This window comes from Macaca fascicularis, chromosome X (assembly GCF_037993035.2).
Source record: "Macaca fascicularis isolate 582-1 chromosome X, T2T-MFA8v1.1".
NCBI lineage: Eukaryota > Metazoa > Chordata > Mammalia > Primates > Cercopithecidae > Macaca > Macaca fascicularis.
Genome location: NC_088395.1, coordinates 41,289,907 through 41,310,269, shown reverse-complemented (window position 1 = coordinate 41,310,269; position 20,363 = coordinate 41,289,907). Strand labels below are relative to the sequence as shown.

Genomic DNA, 20,363 nt, shown 5'->3' with positions numbered 1-20,363 from the left:
CTGGGTGGTAGCTATAAGACTTCTTAGGACCTAGCCTTAGAAGTCATGCAGTATCAGTCCAAGGGATTCTCTTAGCGAAAAAGCAAGTCCCAGGGTCAGCCAGCATCCAAAGGAATGAATAGCAGTGCATTGTGGGGTGGCCATCTTTAGAGATTAGCTCCTATAGTCTAGTACTACAGAGCAAGACACGCCCTAAGTTTCAAACACCAGCCATTAAAGCAGGTCTCAAATCTGAATGGCTGGATACACACAGTGCCTTCTAGCCCTTCCTCAACACTCCAGGTACGGCACCCAAGCTCTCAGGGGTGCTCATAGAACATTCTTCATGCTTAGGGTACTGGCGGGCCTGAGCCTTACTTACCTTCACCATTCTCTCTGCTCACCGCCATCTTTCACCACTCAGGGCACAGTAATCCACCTTAGACAGTCTTCTTTCTTTTTTTTTTTTTTTTTTTTTTTTTTTGAGACGGAGCCTCGCTCTGTCGCCCAGGCTGGAGTGCAGTGGCCGGATCTCGGCTCACTGCAAGCTCCGCCTCCCGGATTTACGCCATTCTCCTGCCTCAGCCTCCCGAGTAGCTGGGACTACAGGCGCCCGCCACCTCGCCCGGCTAGTTTTTTGTATTTTTTAGTAGAGACGGGGTTTCACCGGGTTAGCCAGGATGGTCTCGATCTCCTGACCTCGTGATCCGCCCGTCTCGGCCTCCCAAAGTGCTGGGATTACAGGCTTGAGCCACCGCGCCCGGCCGACAGTCTTCTTTCATTCGTGTCCACCTTTGCCATTTTTTTTTTCTTTTTGAGACGGAGTCTCACTCTGTTGCCCAGGCTGGAGTACAATGGTGCGATCTCTGCTCACTGCAACCTCTGCCTCCTGGGTTCAAGCAATTCTCCTGCTTCAGCCTCCCAAGTGCCCGGCTAACTTTTTTGTATTTTTAGTAGAGACGGAGTTCCACCATGTTGGCGAGGCTGGTCTCAAACTCCTGACCTCAGGTGATCTGCCTGCCTCTACCTTCCAAAATGCTGGGATTGTAGGCGTGAGTCACTGCACCCGACCACTTTCACCTTTTATCTTTATCTTCTATGGCTTCTTTCCAACCAGTACTTGGAAAATTTTTTTAAATGTTTAATTTTACCTCAGTAAAATCTCTCTTGCTTTTAACTCCAAAACCCAACCCTCCGATCACTGCTGGTGTTAAACCAAAGTGGTTTTAGTTATACAGCAGTATTTTAAAAAGAAAGGCCATAAATTGTAAATAAAATTAGACAAAAAGAGCCAATGATTTCAAGCCCTTAATTTTGAGAGTTCCCGGAAGTACCTGATCAAACTCTTCCCAAAAGTTAATGACTTCTTCCTTCCTTTTCTATGAGGTCTGGTTTCTATAAGCACTAGTGGTTCAGATAAATAAAAACTCTTGGCCAGGCACAGTGCCTCAAGTGAGGTGGACAGATCACTTGAGGCCAGGAGTTCAAGACAAGCCTGGCCGACATGGTGAAACCCCATCTCTAGTAAAAATACAAAAAAAAAATAGCAGGATATGGTGGCATACACCTGTAATCCCAGCTACTCGGGAGGCTGAGGCCTCCTGAACCCCTTCCAGGGTTCAAGAATCACTTGAACCCAGGAGGCGGAGGTTACAGTGAAGCAAGATCATGCCGCTGCACCCTAGCCTGGGCGACAGAACAATACTCTGTCTCAAAAAATAAATAAATAAATAAAAATTCTTCTTTTCTTTTTTTCTTTTTTTTTTTTTTTCTTTTGAGATGGAGTCTCGCTCTGTCACCGAGTGCCGAGGCTGGAGTGCAGTGGCGCAATCTCGGCTCACTGCAAGCTCCGCCTCCCGGGTTAACGCCATTCTCCCGCCTCAGCCTCTCGAGTAGCTGGGACTACAGGCGCCCGCCACCATGCCTGGCTAATTTTTTTTGCATTTTTAGTAGAGACGGGGTTTCACTGTGTTAGCCAGGATGGTCTCAATCTGCTGACCTCGTGATCCACCTGTCTCAGCCTCCCAAAGTGCTGGGATTACAGGCGTGAGCCAGTGCACCTGGCCAAAACTCTTATTTTCTGTTTGGAAATTGTTTTTCTTGTTTTCTAAAATTATTGTTACAAACTGACATTTTGTTTACTACTGTTTTTTCATTATAAGAGAGGGTATACACCAGGCTCGGTGGTTCACGCCTATAATCCCAGTACTTTGGGAGGCCGAGGCGGGCAGATCGCCTGAGGTCGGGAGTTCGAGACCAGCCTGACCAACATGGAGAAACCCCGTCTCTACTAAAAATACAAAATTAGCCGGGCATGGTGGCTCATGCCTGTAATCCCAGCTACTCGGGAGGCTGAGGCAGGAGAATCGCTTGAACCCGGGAGGCGGAGGTTGCGGTGAGCCGAGATCACACCATTGGACTCCAGCCTGGGCAACAAGAGTGAAATTCCATCTCAAGAAAAGAAAAAACAAAGAAAAAACCAAACAAAAAAAAACTAGGGAGGGTATTTAGCCACGTTATGAGTTATATAGAATTTTGAAGTCTAGTCTAGGAATCTAATATCCATTTAAACATAGTTCTGTTTTCCTCTAGGAAAATACATTCCAAATGCCAAACCACAAACTTCAAAATGACATTTTGTGGACACACCCCATTTGCATCTGACTCCTGCCTGCTCATTTGCTTCTTTCCATTGAGCTACATACACCATGAACTTTTGGATTTTGTGCATGACATTGAAATACTGAAAAGCAAAGTCAATGCGGGCATTTCAGGCAGGCTCTGTGTCGGTTTGGGACTTCCCCATGCCATGCTGTCTCCACCAGTCTAACCCTTAGCCCTACTGCAAACCACAGAAGGGCAGGAGCTTTCCTTTAGGACCTATTTTCCACTTAAGCAGAAACTGCTGGTTAACATCACTGGCCAAGTTGGGATCAGTGCTATCTGGGCTGGTGACCTCTGGGGTTACTGTCCACATGTGTCTGCTTTCCCTCAGCTGTACCCTTCAGTTATTGGTACCCAAAAGGAGAGGAGGGAAGAGTTGTGGCAACAGCAGTGCCCCCAGCAGGAAGGAGGGAGAGCAGTACACCCAGCCTGTGACACCAACTCTTGCCTGTCCGCAAGCCCACCATGGTAGGGGCACGGCTGTCAGGGAACTCTGCCACACTCCTCATTAACGCCCCATAGCCAGGTGTGGTGGCTCACGCCTTTAGTCCCAGCACTTTGGGAGGCCGAGGCAGGCGGATCACCTGAGCTCAGGAGTTTCAGACTAACCTGGCTAACATGGCAAAACCCCGTCTCTACTAAAATTACAAAAATTAGCTGGGCATGGTGGCGCGTGCCTGTAATCTCAGCTACTCAGGAGGCTGAGGCAGGAGAATCACATGAACCCGGGAGGTGGAGGTTGCAGTGAGCTGAGACCGCACCACTGCACTCCAGCCTGGGCAATAGAGCGAGACTCCGTCTCAAAAAATAAAAGAAAAAGAAAAAGAAAAAAAAGCCCCAAGAGACAAGACAAAAATCAAAATCCCTTCTACAACTCCAAACACAGTGTTAGGCACCCTATGTGAGGTAACGATGTTAGGAGAGTGAATTAACTAAATAAGTGACTTCCAGCACTCTAGCTAGGCAAAAATGTGAATTTGCAACATAGGTTATTATTTACTTTATAAAAGAATCGGCCGGGCACGGTGGCTCACGCCTGTAATCCCAGCACTTTGGGAGGCTGAGGCGGGTGGATCACAAGGTCAGGAGATCGAGACTATCCTGGTTAACATGGTGAAACCCCGTCTCTACTAAATATATATTTAAAAAAAAAATTAGCTGGGCGTAGTGGCGGGCGCCTGTAGTCCCAGCTACTCAGGAGGCTGAGGCAGGAGAATGGCGTGAACCCGGGAGGCAGAGCTTGCAGTGAGTGGGAGATCACGCCACTGCACTCCAGCCTGGGCGACAGAGCGAGACTCCACCTCAAAAGAAAAGAATCACCCTGAGCTTACTTTATTTTACTTTATTTTTTGTTGTGTAGAGACGAAGTCTTACTGTGTTGCCCAGACTGGTCTCGAACTCCTGGGCTCAAGTGATCCTCTCGCCTCCCAAAGTGCTGGGATTACAGGCGTGAGCCACTGTGTTGGGCCTTGGGCTTACTTTTGAGGGTAATCCTAGAGAAGTTAAAAATAGAGAAATGTAAGTTGTATGTAAATTAAAACAAAATTTTATAAAAAATAGGATTTCAGTTACATGCACATTTCTGGAGTCCCCAACAAGTCTACTGTGTAGAATAAGACATGTCTTTAGGCAGATACTTATTAATTTATTAATTATGAATAATATTTATTCACACAGGCTCATTATTTCCTCAAATTATCCAGAAAACTGGTGCATGCCAGGGGGGCTTTGGGATGAGCCTCTGCTTCCTGGGTTCACGCCATTCTCCTGCCTCAGCCTCCCGAGTAGCTGGGACTACAGGCCAAGGGATGAGCCACAAATCTTTTTTTTTTTTTTTTTTTTTTTTTTTTTTGAGACGGAGTCTAGCTCTGTCGCCCAGGCTGGAGTGCAGTGGCCGGATCTCAGCTCACTGAGATTCTCCTGCCTCAGCCTCCCAAGTAGCTGGGACTATAGGCGCCGCCACCTCGCCTGGCTAGTTTTTTGTATTTTTAGTAGAGACGGGGTTTCACCGTGTTAGCCAGGATGGTCTCGATCTCCTGACCTCGTGATCCGCCCGTCTCGGCCTCCCAAAGTGCTGGGATTACAGGCTTGAGCCACCGTGCCCTGCCTGAGCCACAATTCTTAAAACTTTCACAAGACATAGAAATTTTGACTTACGCTGGGCGCAGTGGCTCATGCCTGTAATCCCAGCACTGTGGGAGGCTGAAGTGGGCGGATCACCTGAAGTCAGGAGTTCAAGACCAGCCTGGCAACATGGCAGAACCTGTCTCTACTAACAATACAAAAAAATTAGCCGGGCATGGTGGTGCACACCTGTAATCCCAGCTACCCAGGAGGATGAGGCAGGAGAATTGCTTGCTCCTGGGAAGGCGGAGGTTGCAGTGAGCCAAGATCATGCCACTGCACTCCAGCCTGGGCGACAAGAGTGAAACTCCATCTCAAAAAAAAAAAAAAAAAAAAAAGAAAGAAATTTTGACTTAAACCGGGGCGAGGGGAGGGAATCTTTTCTTTTTAAAGAGCCACCAAATATTTACTTGCTGCCACTCAATCTCATGGACTCTAAACTAGTCACTGCCTGGAAATTAAGCCGTTGCCATGTCTCCAGGTCACAGGCAAAAAAAAGCAGAGTCATCTTCTATTGAATAGCACCTGTCAGAGGGTTGCTAAAACTCTGGGGAAAATTCTCAGGCAATGTTAACCATGCAATCCACAGCTGCAGTCCTGACCGGCATCTACACAGGGCTTCAGCAAAACCTGAAATGTGCTCTATTACCTACCAGATTACGAACATTCCCCTCCTTCCTCCTGAAAAGGTAACACCCAACAACTATTGGTTGCTAGAGGATGCAAGGGAGTGAGTGTTCTCATAAATTGGTGGTAGGAGAATAAATTGCAGTCAACTTTATGGAGAATAGTTTTTCAATACAAAATCCTTAAATAAAAGTGTTTATACTCTTTCATTCGAAAACTCCACTTCTGGTCAGACACGGTGGCTCATGCCTGTAATCCCAACACTTTGGGAGGCCGAGGCAGGCGGATCACTTGAGGCCAGGAGTTTGAGACCAGCCTGGCCAAACGTGACAAAACCCCATCTCTACAAAAAATACAAAAATTAGCCAGGCATGGTGGCATGCACCTGTGATCCCAGCTACTCAGGAGGCTGAGGCAGGAGAATCGCTTGAGCCAAGGAGACTGAGATTGCAGTGAACCAAGATCGCACCACTGCACTCCAGCCTGGGTGACAGAGGGAAACTCTGTCTCAAAAAATCCCAAAAAGCCAGGAACGGTGGCTCATGCCTGTAATCCCAACACTTTGGGAGGCTGAGGTGGGCGGATCATGAGGTCAAGCGATCGAGATCATCCTGGCTACCATGGTGAAATCTCATCTCTACTAAAAATACAAAAATTAGCCGGGCATGATGGTGTGCGCCCGTAGTCCTAGCTACTCAGGAGGCTGAGGCAGGAGAATCACTTGAACCTGGGAGGCAGAGGTTGCAGTGAACTGAGATCATGCCACTGCACTCTAGCCTGGGCGACAGAACAAGACTCCATCTAAAAAAAAAAAGAAAATCCCCCCTCTGCCAAAAAAAAAAAAAAACCCCTCCACTTCTAGAATTGTATTAAAAGAAAACAAAGAAATATTTTTAAAAGTATACGTAAAGATGGTGCATGCCTGTAGGTACCAGCTATGAAGAGGGCTGAGGCAGGAGGATCACTCGAGCCCAGGAGTTCGAGGCCAGCCTGGGCAACATACTGAGATCCCCCATCTCTTTTTTAAAAAGTGTATGTAAGAGGGTATTTTTCCCCACATTATTTATAATAGCAGAAAACACCAGAAAGCAATATAAAATAAGGCGCTGAAATGATTGAATACTATGAATTGATCTAAGTCATGAAAGTTATAGAAGGATATTTAATGAACTGGAAAATAGTCCATGATATCTTAAGTAGATGGAAGCAGATCACAAAGGAGCATCTTCCCCAGGTTTAGAAGGATAAGGTATGTTATGTGTGCACAGGAAAAGGGCTGGAGGAATACACACAAAAATATTGACATGGTTATCTCTGGATGGTGGAATCAGGGCTGATTTTTTACAATTAATTATGTATTTATTTTCGAGACGGGGTCTCACTCTGTCACCCAGGCTGGAGTGCAGTGGTACCATTTTCACTCACTGCAACCTCTGCCTCCAAGGCTCAAGTGATCCTCTCACCTCCGCCTCCCGAGTAACTGGGGTTACAGGTGTGCACCACCACACCGGTTAATTTTTTGTATTTTTGGTAAAGATGAGCTTTCACCATGTTGCTCAGGCTGGTCTTGAACCCCTGAGCTCAGACGATCCACCCGCCTCGGCCTTCTAAAGTGCTAGGATCACAGGCGTGAGCCACTACGCCCAGCCAGGGCTGATTTTACAGTCTTCTTGGTGCTTGTTTTATTTTCCAGTTTTCCAATGAACATGGATTGCTTTTGTAATCAGGAAGAAACATATTCTAACAAAATAATCAATCCGGCGGGCCACTTTGTTCTCCTTTCCTGAACCTCATTTGTGTCACAGACTCCTTTGAGAATGTGATGAGAATTGTGGATCTTCTTCCCAGAAGTGCCAGTATATATATTATCAGATTTCACCTATAATTTCTGGGGATTCACAACCTAGGGGTTCATAGGCCCTGAGTTCAGAACTGTTCATCTACAGTCGGTGGCTTCCACCCTGTATATAGATTTGATTGGCTCTTCTTTTTTGTTTTTGTTTGTTTGTTTGAGATGGAGTCTTACTCTATCACCCAGGCTGGAGTGTAGTTGTGTGCTCACTGCAACCTCCGACCTCTGGGTTCAAGCGATTCTCCTGCCTCAGCCTCCCGAGTTGCTGGGGTTACAGGCGCTTGCCACCGTACTGGGATTACAGGCGTGAGCCACCACACCCGGCTGATTTGGTTGGCTCTTGGCATGTACTCCAGTGGTGCCGGGGTCCCCAGACTTCTCCCCCACCCCCAGCCCTTTGACCACTCCAAGAGCAGGCGGGTCTGTCCTCAGAATATCAATGGACTCATGCAGGTACTCTGATGTGCTGGAGTTGAGTCTCTCAGGACAACATCAGCAACTGAAAAGAGTGGGTGGAGAAGATCGCTGTGTTCTGGAATCTTGCCCTCAAAGCAGGTAGGAAGAGTGAACATTGCAGGACACTTCTGTAGTTTCTTAATGAGCTTTGGCCACTTGATGCTTCCTGGGGGACTGGGGACTATGTACTCAGATGACTGTTATTTGGATGCAGCCAGCAGGTTGCTTGGGAGTTTGAAAATTAATAGCAGGCAGTCATCATTGAGAAACCTGACTCAATATAGGAAGAGAATGAGAGCCGAGAGTAATGACTGGAGACTGGAGAACCACAGTCACGGGGTTACTGTCAGAGGCAGGAATTCAGAGACTTGGTGGCAGAAATGAAGAGGAAAGTAGAGCTTCAAACCTTGGTCCCACTGGACCCAAGATTGTGACCTTCGAGGAAGGTCGGGGCGTCGTATATGTGCCCCAGCTGGGGCTGGGGAAAGGTCTTGGGGCTGATTTGTGAATACTTTTATTATAGTTCTCACCTGTGAACTGAAAGCTAGCCGCTCATACGGCCGATGGAAAGACCACAAAAGTTTCTAAACCAAAAAGTGACAAGATCTGAATCAACTCAGAAAGATAAGACCCCTTGGAGGTCAGAGGGGTAGCAGATAGGAGGCTGCTGGAGTGAAGGGACGTGAACTGAGGTAGTGGGGCTGGAGACTCGTTCAAGCTGTAGAACCCAGAGGATCGGGGAGAGGTGGAATTGGATGGGGAGGGTGGAGGGGCTGGAGTCTTTATGAGAGTCTCTGAGGTGGCTAGCCTGGGAGATCGGGTGACTCCATTCTCCGAGACCACAAATACATGAGGCAGAGCTCTGTGGGACGACATAATGAGCTATCGTGGGCTTATTAATGTGAGGAGCCTGAAGACATCTCAGTGGAAATGTCCGGCAGGCATTAGGAAATAGGGATCAGCAGTTACTATGTAGCCAGATGACGTGGCTGCTAAAACGAGGACAAGATGAGGCTGCATTTATAGCCGCATAGTATTCAGGCAGAGGTAGTCATCGACTATTTGCCAGTCAGGTCTTTTGTGGAGTGTGCCTCATTGGCTTCGCTGGCAGTGGGCAGGGAGTGGGCATATTTTAAGACTGACGTTACTAACCCAGCTCAGAACAGGACCAGAGGGGTGGACCGGGATGGCAGGAAAACTGGAACTTGTGTAACAGACACTAAAAAAACTAGGTGTCAGCGTTTTCTGGAAGAGGAACTCTGGGTGGAATGATCAGTGTGTAACAGGATATAAAAATGGAAGCTTCTACAGAGACACTGAGCTACAATAAACGTGAAATTTCAGTCAGGTGCCAAATCGCCATATATAGATTTACAAAAGAAATGGTTCCCGGGCCTGTTCAGCGTCTCTGGAGGGTCTCAGTCAGATCAAAGATAGGAAAGGTCAGAGAGCGAGAAAGGGGAAATAGAGGAAGAGATTTAGGGGAAAGGGGTAGTAACTGCAGTGTCTGAGACCCCACCAAAGCCCTTAAAATGAAAGGTTATATGGGGAAGGACGTATGTGGGAAGGTTTTACCTCTTAACCAAAGTCTAATGAGGGATCTGTCTGAGCCTGTCTCCTCACCGCCACTCTCCCCACCCTGGCCCCCAAAGCAGGGCTTCTTTACACTTAATTGATTGCTTGGAATGGTCCGCAAGAACAGGAGCGAGGGACAGGAAAGAGTGAAACAGGGGAGGAGGGAAAGCTGATCGAAGCTCCTCATTATTGTAGGTAACTGGGGCTTGCTATCACTGGGGACTTTCCCAGGCCATGTAAACGACTCTCAGAATTCTCTGCCTGAAGGCTGGAACAGGACAGTATTTATCTATGGCTCCTAGCCCCACTCGGCCAAGGGTTGCCCTCGGGGTGTTTGCACAAGCTTCAGAATGCTGAGTTGGAGTCTCCCAACCCGGGCAGCCACAAAGAAGCCCCAGGGCCAGAGTGAGAGGTGCTCATGATGCTGAGGGAGGTGCCACTGTCTAGAACCATGGGGGACCCTGTCAGACCCACGCTTGAGAAGAATAAAGCAGGCTGTGGTGAAGTAGACTGGGGTCGACTCCCACCTGGGACTTCTAAAGGGTAAATGATGGCCCGGGCGCAGTGGCTCACACCTGTAATCCCAGCACTTTGGGAGGCTGAGGTGGGTGGATCACTTGAGGTCAGGAGTTCAAGACCAGCCTGGTCAACATGGCGAAACCCTGTCTTTACTAAAAACACAAAAATTAGCCGGGTGTGGTGGCACACACATGTAATCCCAGCTACTAGGGAGGCTGAGGCAGGAGAATCGCTTGAACCCAGGAGGTGAAAGTTGCAGTGAGCCGAGATCGAACCACTGCACTCCAGCCTAGGCAACAGAGTGAGACTCTGTCTCAGAAAAAAAAAAAAAATTAAATCAAAATAAATAAAAGGTAAATGATGGCTGGCTTGCTACCATGGTGACCAAGACAGGGGAGTGCTGCCGCACTGGAATCACCCAATCCTTCCAGAGCACAATGGGAGAAAACTTGTCTGTTTCCTTGAACTCCACAGGAGGCAACGTCCCTAGAGTTGTCTGGGAGGCTGCTCAAGAGGACTTCTGGGGGCTGGGGAGGCCTCAGCATAAAGAAGTCAGAGGGTACTTGCCCAGTGCCCAGGGCTGAGGAGGTGACACTCATGCCTCTGTATTCACAAGCCTGGGAGATCCCCCAGCCATGAGAATCTTTGAAGAGCCCATAAAAACTGCCAGGGGACAGAAAGTCAGCTTTAGGCACTGTTATGCCCAGACCGTTTATTCCCCGAAGAAGACCACCAGAGTCCAGAGTCAAAGCTAAGCAGCAAGGATCTTTATTACAGGTTCAAACCTGGAACTCTCCCTCGCTCGTGAAACGAGACGGGCAGGAGAGCTCCCCCACTGAGCTCCGAGCAGTGTTATATAGTCTAAGAAAAGTGGGCATAGAGTTATTATACAAATCAGATATATGATTGGCTAGTGTTTGAACAAGGCGATTTGGCTAACTATGATTGGTTCCCGCCATTTCTGATATTTTGGTTCAAACTTTGAGGCGGGAGAGCAGGTTTATGGCAGCAAGAGTTTATCTTACTTAAACACGTCTTGTGACCTTGCCTCAGAACTTACAAAATCTCTGGTATGTGCAAAACAAAATCTCTGGTACGTGCAGAAAACCAGGTACTCACAGAACTTACGAAATCTCTGGTATGTGCAAAGATTAGAGAGCAGAACAAGGGTGTAGCGGGTGGGGGGCGGGTACACATCTATCTTTGTGTCCTTTCATTTCCCCCTTCTCATAAGTAACTGGATGTCCAATCTTGGATTTCCAGAGTCTTATAATATAGCCTCACTTTCTGGGTGCAGGAGAGGCTGGTGATGGCTACGGAGGACCATTAGTTGGATGGTATCAAACCTTTCTCTGACAAATTGTAAAATTTTATTTACCACACAGGGGCCTATAGTGAATAGAAGTAGTAAAGACATTAGGGGGCCTAAAAGGGGTGCCAGAAGGGAAAACATTGAAGAGCTCCACCAATTGTTAGCGGCTGTAGTGAATTGTTGCTTTTTCATTTCTAAGCTTAGTTCGTGTAGGCGTTGGACTTTTTCCTCAACTAACCCTGACTTATTTATATAGAAACAGCATTCTTCTTTGAGGAACATACAGGTACCTCCTTTCTCAGCCGTAAGTCTAAGGCTCTGCGGTTTTGAAGGGTGACCTGTGCTAGGGAGGTGAGCTGCCGCTGAAGGGAGGCTAGGGAATAGGCGGAGTCTTCCATAGCAACAGAGAACTGTTGTAACAGCTTGTCGTTTTCTATCATGGAGTGTTGTAGGGCCCCTCCTGCTAACCCCGCTGCGACGACAGAGGTGGTTAAGGATATTCCGGCAATTAGTGGTAGAAAAACTGCTCGTCTATGTCGCGCAGTTTCAGTTGGGGCAGTCCCTGCCCAGCCTATGAACTCTGCCGGGGTCAGCAGGGTCAGTCGGGGAACTAGTGTAACAGGGATGCACAACTGTCCGTCAGAGATGCTTTTGGACAGAGTTTTTAACAGAGTCATATTACACCAGAAGAACACACCAGGGGGAGCACGTATGGGGCTATTAGGGTATGTAGCCGTCTGGTTGCAGAGGCTGCTACTAAATGCTGAATAACAGTAGGGGTATTTCTCTTGATATGGGTCACGGTACAGGGCTACATCAGGTATTGCAACTGTTGATGAATTAGAATCTGGCATATAGTTTGTGGGTGGGGAGGAAAGGGGAACAGCGGTTAATGGTGGTCTTCCTAAGGTTGCACACATAAAGCAAGAGGACAGGTCGCCTAAACCGGTGAGGTTGGCGAATGCTAGCCCTTCTTGTAATAGGGTTAGCCAGGAGAAGGGCTGCAAGTCTTGTGATAGCTTGGTTTCCTGTCTGTGGATTTGTGTATGGATTAAGGGTCGAATCTGGACTAGACTCCGCCACAAGTACAGGTGGCTACTAGGCCAGCTACTACTGGCATCGTAGTAGACTGCCCCATGTTGGGGCGATGTCCACCGGGAGTGCCCTGGATCTGTTATTATCCAAGTGAATATGTTGGGAGTCCCTGTCGGGTAGCGAGTCCTGAGGAGGTTAGACTTTCTCGGGTATTCGTCCTATACCCTGGCTGAGTGCATTTTACAATAGTGGTATGGGCAACCTGCATTCTGGTGCCACCAATAATTCTTACAATTATATTCAGTCTGATCATATTCAAAACAAATCATGGGTATCCCCGGTTGGGCAATTTGGAAATTAGTGAAATTGAAGTAAATTGGAGTATTGCACCCGGAGGGGGGGCAGTCTGCACTAGCTAGCAGTTTACCCGCTTGGGGGGTTTCCCCGGGGTGAGTTTTGTTCTCATAGAGCCAGAACCTCCAGACATAGGGATTAGACGGTGCAGCAGTTAGGAGAGTCAGATGTATAAGGCATAAAAGCATAGGCAAGCTAGACATGGTTACGGCTATGTGGGTGACGGCGCAGGGTTAGCTTTAAGGGATTGTTCTTAGCTTTGTCTACAGTCCATGTAACCGGTGCTCCAGACGGCTCGAGAAGGTCAGATGTTGGGTCCACTGGTTTGACGTGTGTGTAGTGGATCCACGAAGCGATGCCTTCTACTTTGAGAGCGGTGGGAGTAGTCAGGAGTACTTGCAGTGGTCCTTTTCACCTGGGTTGAAGAGTTTCTTGCCGGTGGCGCTTGACTAGGACCCAGTCTCCCGGCTGGAATGGATGAGGCGTCGGCGGAGGTCCCGCCTCGTACAGTTCTCGTAGTCTGGGCCAAATTTCCTGGTGAATTTTCTGTAAGGCTTGTAAGGAGAACAGGAGCTCAGAGACATTTTCAGTTTCAGGTTTGAGTAAGTCATCTTTTAGACTGGGGACCAGGGGTGGGGGTCTGCCATACATGATTTCATATGGTGTGAGGCCTAGTCTGTAAGGGGTATTTCGGGCCCGGAACAGAGCGTAGGGGAGAAGTACTACCCAATTAGCGCCAGTCTCCATGGTCAATTTAGTTAAGGTCTCCTTCAGAGTCCGATTCATCCTTTCTACCTGTCCTGAGCTTTGGGGCCTATAAGCACAATGTAATTTCCAATTTGCCCCAAGAATGGAAGCCAAATCCTGACTTACCTTAGCAACGAAGGCTGATCCATTGTCTGACCCTATTTGGACGGGAAAGCCATACCTGGGGAGGATTTCTTCCAAAATTTTCTTTGCTACAACCTGAGCAGTTTTTCTCTTAGTTGGGAACGCTTCTGTCCATCCTGAAAAAGTATCTACAAAGACAAGTAAGTACTGATACTTATATTTTCCAGGCTTTATCTCAGTAAAGTCTATTTCCTAATAGATACCAGGCCTAGTTCCTCTACACCTAATTCCTGTGGTGGTCTGGGTTTGGGGGCAAGCGTTGTTTAGTTGGCAGGCTTTGCAATTTGTTGTGACATCGCTGGCCAGTTCAGCTATGCGCCTGATTCTAAACTTGGCGTGCCTGATTAAGTCCATCATTCGCCGGGCACCCAGGTGGGTTGTCCGGTGGATGTGTTCCAACACCTGCCGTCCTAATTTTTCTGGTAGGATGGTTTGGTCATTTATATCAGTCCACCACCCATTTTTAACCTGTTTTAGGGGAAGCGTGTTCATCCATTCGCGATCCTGTTCGGTATAGTCGGGAAAACATGGCAAATTTCGCAGGCCAGGATCGGGGAGCTGGAGCGCGAGGAGCTGACTGGGAGCTTTTGCTATGCTCCTTGCGGTTTGGTCGGCTAAGAAGTTGCCTCGAGCAATTGGCGTAGTTGGTTTCTGATGCCCAGGGCAATGTACGATAGCCTATTTCTTTGGTTTCCACAAAGCAGTTAATAGAGCTAGGATCTCTTGCTTGTTTTTTATTTCTTTGCCTTCGGCTGTTAATAGTCCCCTTTCTCTGTAGATGGCCCCATGTATGTGTGCAGTAGCGAAAGCATAGCGGCTATCCGTGTATACTGTTAGTTTTTTCTCTGCCCCTAGGGTGAGGGCCTGTGTGAGGGCTATCAGTTCGGCTCTTTGGGCCGATGTCCCTGGAGGCAAGGGTTCTGCCCAGATTACCTCAGTCTCTGACGTTACAGCCGCTCCTGCATACCGCTGGCCTTGGTGGATGTAGCTGCTGCCATCAGTGAACCAGATGAGTTCTGTGTCAGGGAGCGGACGATCTTGCAGGTCCTCCTGCACCCCATGCACCTAAGCCAGTATCTCAGTGCACTCATGGAACGGGGCGTCCAAGTCTGGATTTGGCAGCAGTGAAGCAGGGTTTAAAGAGGTTGGGGGCAGAAAAGTTATTCTGAGGGGGTTTAACAGCAGTCCTTGATAGTGGGTGAGCCGGGCGTTACTCATCCATCGGTCCGGCGGCTGCCGGAGGACGCCTTCAATGGCATGCGGGGTTATAACGCGCAACTCTTGCTCCATGATAAGTTTATCAGCATCTCGGACCATTAGGGCGGTCACCGCGATTATCCGCAGGCAGGGTGGCCAGCCAGCAGCCACTGAATCTAATTTTTTCGACAAATAGGCAACTGGCCTCTGCCAGGGGCCTAGGTACTGTGTTAACACGGCTTTTGCAACACCTTTACTTTCATCTACGTATAAGTGGAAGGGCTTGGAGACATCAGGGAGCCCCAGCGCGGGGGCTGATAACAAGGCAGTTTTGATTTGTTGAAAGGCCAGCTCAGCCTCTTCCGTCCAATTGAAGGGCTGCCGTTCCTTTGTTGCCTGGTATAGGGGCTTGGCTAACTCAGCAAATCCGGGTATCCATAACCTACAGAACCCTGCCGACCCCAGGAATTCTCTCACTTGCCGTGTCGACTGGGGTCTAGGGATGCGTAGGACTGTTTCCTTTCAGGCTTTGGTTAGCCAGCGTTGCCCCCCTTTTAATAGGTACCCCAGATAAGTTATCTCCGACTTGCAGATCTGAGCCTTTGTTGCTGAGGCTCGGTAGCCTAGCTCCCCCAGAGTCTTCAAGAGGTCCTCAGTCCCTTGAACACAAGTTTCCGGGAATCTGGCTGCTATTAAGAGATCATCAACATATTGCAAAAGAGTTATTTCAGGGTGTTGCCGCCGGTACTCACCCAGATCTTCATGAAGGGCTTCATCGAATAGGGTTGGCGAGTTCTTGAACCCTTGTGGCAGCCTGGTCCATGTTAGCTGACCGTTGATGCCCCTCTCAGGATCCGTCCATTGAAATGCAAAGAGTCCTTGACTTTTGGGAGCCAGAGGAAGGCTGAAGAAAGCATCTTTTAGATCAAGAACGGTATACCACTGTTTTTCGGGATGTAAAGCACTCAGAAGGGTGTATGGATTGGGCACAGTGGGATGTATGTCCATGACCTTTTTATTAACTTCTCTTAAATCCTGTACTGGCCTGTAGTCCGTACTGTTGGGTTTACGAACAGGTAACAGTGGAGTATTCCAGGATGAGTGGCAAGCCCGTAGGACTCCCTGGTCTAGGAGTCGGCGGATATGGGGCGTAATTCCTTCTCTTGCCTCCAGGGGCATAGGATATTGCCGAACCCGAACCGGGTCCGTCCCTGGCTTAACTTCCACAAATATGGCAGGTGGATGTTTAGCTAGCCCTAAGCCCCCAGTTTCTGCCCACGCTTCAGGGAAACGCTGGAGCCAAGAGTCAATTTCCTGATCGGGGGGCTTTTGCTTTTGATGGAGTCTGTACTCATCTTCTAAGGTGACAGATATTGGCCTGTTTTGGGAATCAGTTATCTTGGGCCCTTCTGGCTCAAAGTGGATTTGGGCCCCCATTTTTGTCAGCAAGTCCCTCCCTAGTAGAGGGCAGGGGCTCTCTGGGATGACTAGGAAGGAATGGGAGACTTTTCCCATTCCTAAGTCTACAGTCCTCTGGGTTGTCCAGGGGTATTTTTTGATGCCTGTGGCCCCGTGCACCCAGGATGTTTTCTTAGACATTTTTCCAATTGGTTTGGTTAGGACTGAGCGTTCCGCCCCAGTATCGACCAAGAAGCGAACTGGGGACCCCTCCACTTGCAAAGTTACCCTGGGTTCGGGGAGGGGGTCCGAACCCCGTCTTCCCTAGTCAGAGTCCTGGGTAACGAGTACGGAGGTAGGGTTAGCTGGTCTCCGTTTCTTTGGGCAGTCTTTAATCCAGTGACTACGTTCCTTGCAATAAGCACACTGATCCTTTTCTAATCCTTGCCTAGAGCCTTGCTTTGTCTGCTTTCTGCTTTGGCCATTCCCTGCCTGGGGGAAAGCTGCTACTAAAACTTTGGTCATTTCTTTGGTTGCCTTGAACTGTTTTTCTTCTGGAGTATCCCTATTATTATAAACTCGCTGGGCCATCTGAAGGAGGTCCTGAATCTGCTTTCCCTCTAAACCTTCTAATTTCTGGAGTTTTCTTCTAATATCTGATGCTGCCTGGTTTACAAAGGACATTACTACCGCAGCCTGATTTTCCGGTGCTTCCGGGTCCATAGGGGTATACTGTCTGAAAGCTTCCATTAATCTCTCTAAATACACAGCGGGGCTTTCTGTCTTACCTTGTAACACAGAATATACTTTAGCCAAATTGGTGGGCTTGCGAGCTGCAGCCCGGAGACCCGCCATTAGAGTCTGGCGATAAATGAGCAGTCGTCCCCTACCTTCTGCCATGTTGTAGTCCCATCTGGGCTGGGTCAAAGGAAAAGCCGCGTTAATGAGGTCAGGATTTGCAGTTGGCTGGCCGTCATCTCCTGGAACCAGTTTTCTGTCCTCAACTTGGATTCTTTCCCGCTCCTCCGTTGTGAACAGGATTCGGAGGAGCTGTTGACAGTCATCCCAGGTTGGCTGGTGAGTAAACATGACACTGTCTAACAACGAGGTTAGATCTTTGGGATTATCGGAGAACCGAGCATTTTGGGACTTCCAATTGTATAAATCACTAGTGGAAAAAGGCCAATACATGAGACGGGAGAGCCCGGTATCATCGAGCGATCCTATTTCTCTGAGAGGCAGGGCTACGGTGGAGTCAGGGAGTCGGGAAGCTTGGTCCCACAGTAGGCGGCCTCGCGTTCGGCCGGCCGGCCCCCCCGGGTTACTTTCGCTCTCGGCTGCTTCCGCTTCTCGGTTTCCTTCTACGGAAGCACCACCCTGGGGGACTGGGTCCTGCGGGATAAGGTGCGGATATGGTGGGGGAAGTGTGGGTTCTAACGTTAGGGGGTCCTGGCTGTCTGGCAGCACAGGGGCCGAGGGAGCAGAGGGAGTCCTTTGTCTTGTAGGTCGCATTACTAGGACCTTGCAAGGCTCAAGGATGAATGGAGTTATCCAGGGCGGTGGGTCTTCCACAAGATTTTGCCACACTAGAATATAAGGAATTTGATCAGGATGTCCTGACTGCCCTGGCAGGAAAATCTTAGTTTTTACCTTAGTAATAATAGAGAGACAGAAAGTTCCTTCGGAGGGCCACCCTACGCCGAAAGAGGGCCACTCCGAACGGCAGAAAGTAACTAGCTTTCCCTTCTTTAGTTCTACGCTTAAGTTACGCCCCCGAGCCTTCACATCCTTAAAATTGGTAACAAGGAGTGAGAGCGGCGTGCTCTGGTTGTTGCCCATCTTTGGACTGCTCCTACAAAGAGAAGGAGGGACGAAAATGAGTGTGAAGCAGAGGGGAGTATCCGACAGGTCTGGTCCTGGAAGGGGAAGAAAAGGTTTTATGTTTCGTTTTGGACTTACACTTAACACTTAACAATAACGGACAGACAGTGAGAAATGATGAGCCTTCGCGAGCGCGTGTCGGACTTCCGACCTGAGTCAGACGGGGCAACCAAGGATGGAGGCCCCCAGATGGGCACTGGGGGACGTCTCCCACCAGTCCCGAGTGGCTGTCTTTTAGCGCGTCTGCCAAGACCATGCCACTTATAAAACAGACCAATACAGATTACAGATTACGGATTTCGCGAAATTTCAGGGAGACAGACAGAGACAAAGACAGAGACAGTGACAAAGCCGGCTTACCTACAGATTAAGATCCATTGACTTGGGGGTCTGGTGGGCTTGGGGGAAATCCCGGACGAGCCCCCATTTGTTATGCCCAGACCGTTTATTCCCCGAAGAAGACCACCAGAGTCCAGAGTCAAAGCTAAGCAGCAAGGATCTTTATTACAGGTTCGAACCTGGAACTCTCCCTCGCTCGTGAAACGAGACGGGCAGGAGAGCTCCCCCACTGAGCTCCGAGCAGTGTTATATAGTCTAAGAAAAGTGGGCATAGAGTTATTATACAAATCAGATATATGATTGGCTAGTGTTTGAACAAGGCGATTTGGCTAACTATGATTGGTTCCCGCCATTTCTGATATTTTGGTTCAAACTTTGAGGCGGGAGAGCAGGTTTATGGCAGCAAGAGTTTATCTTACTTAAACACGTCTTGTGACCTTGCCTCAGAACTTACAAAATCTCTGGTATGTGCAAAACAAAATCTCTGGTACGTGCAGAAAACCAGGTACTCACAGAACTTACGAAATCTCTGGTATGTGCAAAGATTAGAGAGCAGAACAAGGGTGTAGCGGGTGGGGGGCGGGTACACATCTATCTTTGTGTCCTTTCAGCACCTGTCAGGCTCAGAGAGAACCTGGCCAAGGGAGGCCTTGCCCGTTCCCTTACCACTCCACCCTCCACCCATTCCCCACCCTCAGAAGCTAGTAGGGGTGGAGGGAAGGAGAAGGAAGTACAAGGTGGAGAAATAGGAAGCCAGCCACATCCACTTCCTGCCCACTTCCTGCTGGAAGATTCCAACTGGAAGCAGGCCTGAATTGGGGAGAGGAGAAGTTATAAAGAATCTCTTAGACTGGATATTCTGATTATGGGAGAGGCTACATTTGTGCCTTTGAGGAACTATGAGACTATTACCTAAGACTCAGCTGAAAATCACCAGGCCCACTGGAGCATTTATACAGGAATGGAGTTGTTTATTTATCCAGCATATTAGAGTTCTCCAGAGAAACAGAACCAGTAGGATTGGGGCACATGATTATGAAGGCTGACAAGGCCCAAGATTTGCGGAGTGACTCAGCAAGCAGGAGACCCAAGAAGAGCCAATGTTTCAGTCTGAGTCTGAAGAGAGAAAAAAACAATGTCCCAGCTTGAAGATAGGAAGAAGAAATTCCCTCTTATTTGGGGGATATCAGCCCTTTTGTTCTATTCAGGCCTTCAACTGCTTGGATGAGGCTTGCCCATATTAGGGAGGGCCATCTGCTTTGCTGGGTCGATGGATTCAGACATTAATCTCATGCAAAAACACCCTCACGAAAACACCCAGAATAATGTTTAGCCAAATACCTGGGCACCCTGTGGCCCAGTCAAGTTGACTCACAAAATTAACCAACACATCCAGGCAATGTCACATCCAGGCAATGTCCACTGAACGGATTTTATTTTTTAATTTTATTATTTTTTTTTTTTTTGAGACACAGTCTCACTCTGTCACCCAGGCTGCAGCACAGTGACGTGATCTCGGCTCACTGCAACCTCTACCTCCTGGGCTCAAGTGATTTTCCTGCCTCATTCACCTGAGTAGCTGGGATGACAGGCACACACCACCACACCCGGCTAATGTTTATATTTTTTATAGAGACGGGGTTTCACCATGTTGCCCAGGCTTATCTTGAACTCCTGGCCTCAAGTGATCCGCCCACCTCAGCCTCCTAAAGTGCTGGGATTACAGGTGTGAGCCACCATGCCTGGCCCATTGAATGGATTTTAGAGAAGACTCAATAAAAGTAGTGTTTTCATTATGTATGAGTCAAGCATAGACAACATTCCAGTAATATTCTTAGAACTAGCTCAGGACCTCCTGTGGGGCCTGCTAAACCTGACCCTGACCCTTGGCTACCCAATCCCTGACCCCTTCACCCTTTAGCCAGCCCCCATCTGCCTGACACATGGTTAGTACCTTCTGGCTCTCAGTTTTAGACTCTGCCCTCTGAACTGCAGGCAACATCCCCCCCAATCCCTGAAGCAACGTCTTCACAGTCAGAATCCTAATGAAATCCCCATTAGACATGGTCTCAGAATCATTCAAGACATGATTCTCCCCCAGTTTGCTGGTGGTAACACCCGCTTCTGAAATAGCCTGGTGATTACTTTACTTTTTTCTTT

The 20,363-nt window shown here is 48.5% G+C and overlaps 1 protein-coding gene across 1 annotated transcript; it reads right to left on the bottom strand.

Annotated features, from left to right (window-relative positions):
• Window positions 1–10,541: 10,541 nt before the first annotated feature.
• LOC135969351 (uncharacterized) lies at window positions 10,542–18,755 on the bottom strand. Its single transcript, XM_065538843.2, has 3 exons — window positions 18,225–18,755; window positions 16,874–17,835; window positions 10,542–13,516 (listed from the first exon to the last, which is right to left on the bottom strand). Exons 1-3 carry the CDS (start codon window positions 18,473–18,475, stop codon window positions 12,909–12,911), a joined length of 1,821 nt encoding a protein of 606 aa, XP_065394915.1. The 5' UTR covers window positions 18,476–18,755; the 3' UTR covers window positions 10,542–12,908.
• Window positions 18,756–20,363: the final 1,608 nt, after the last annotated feature.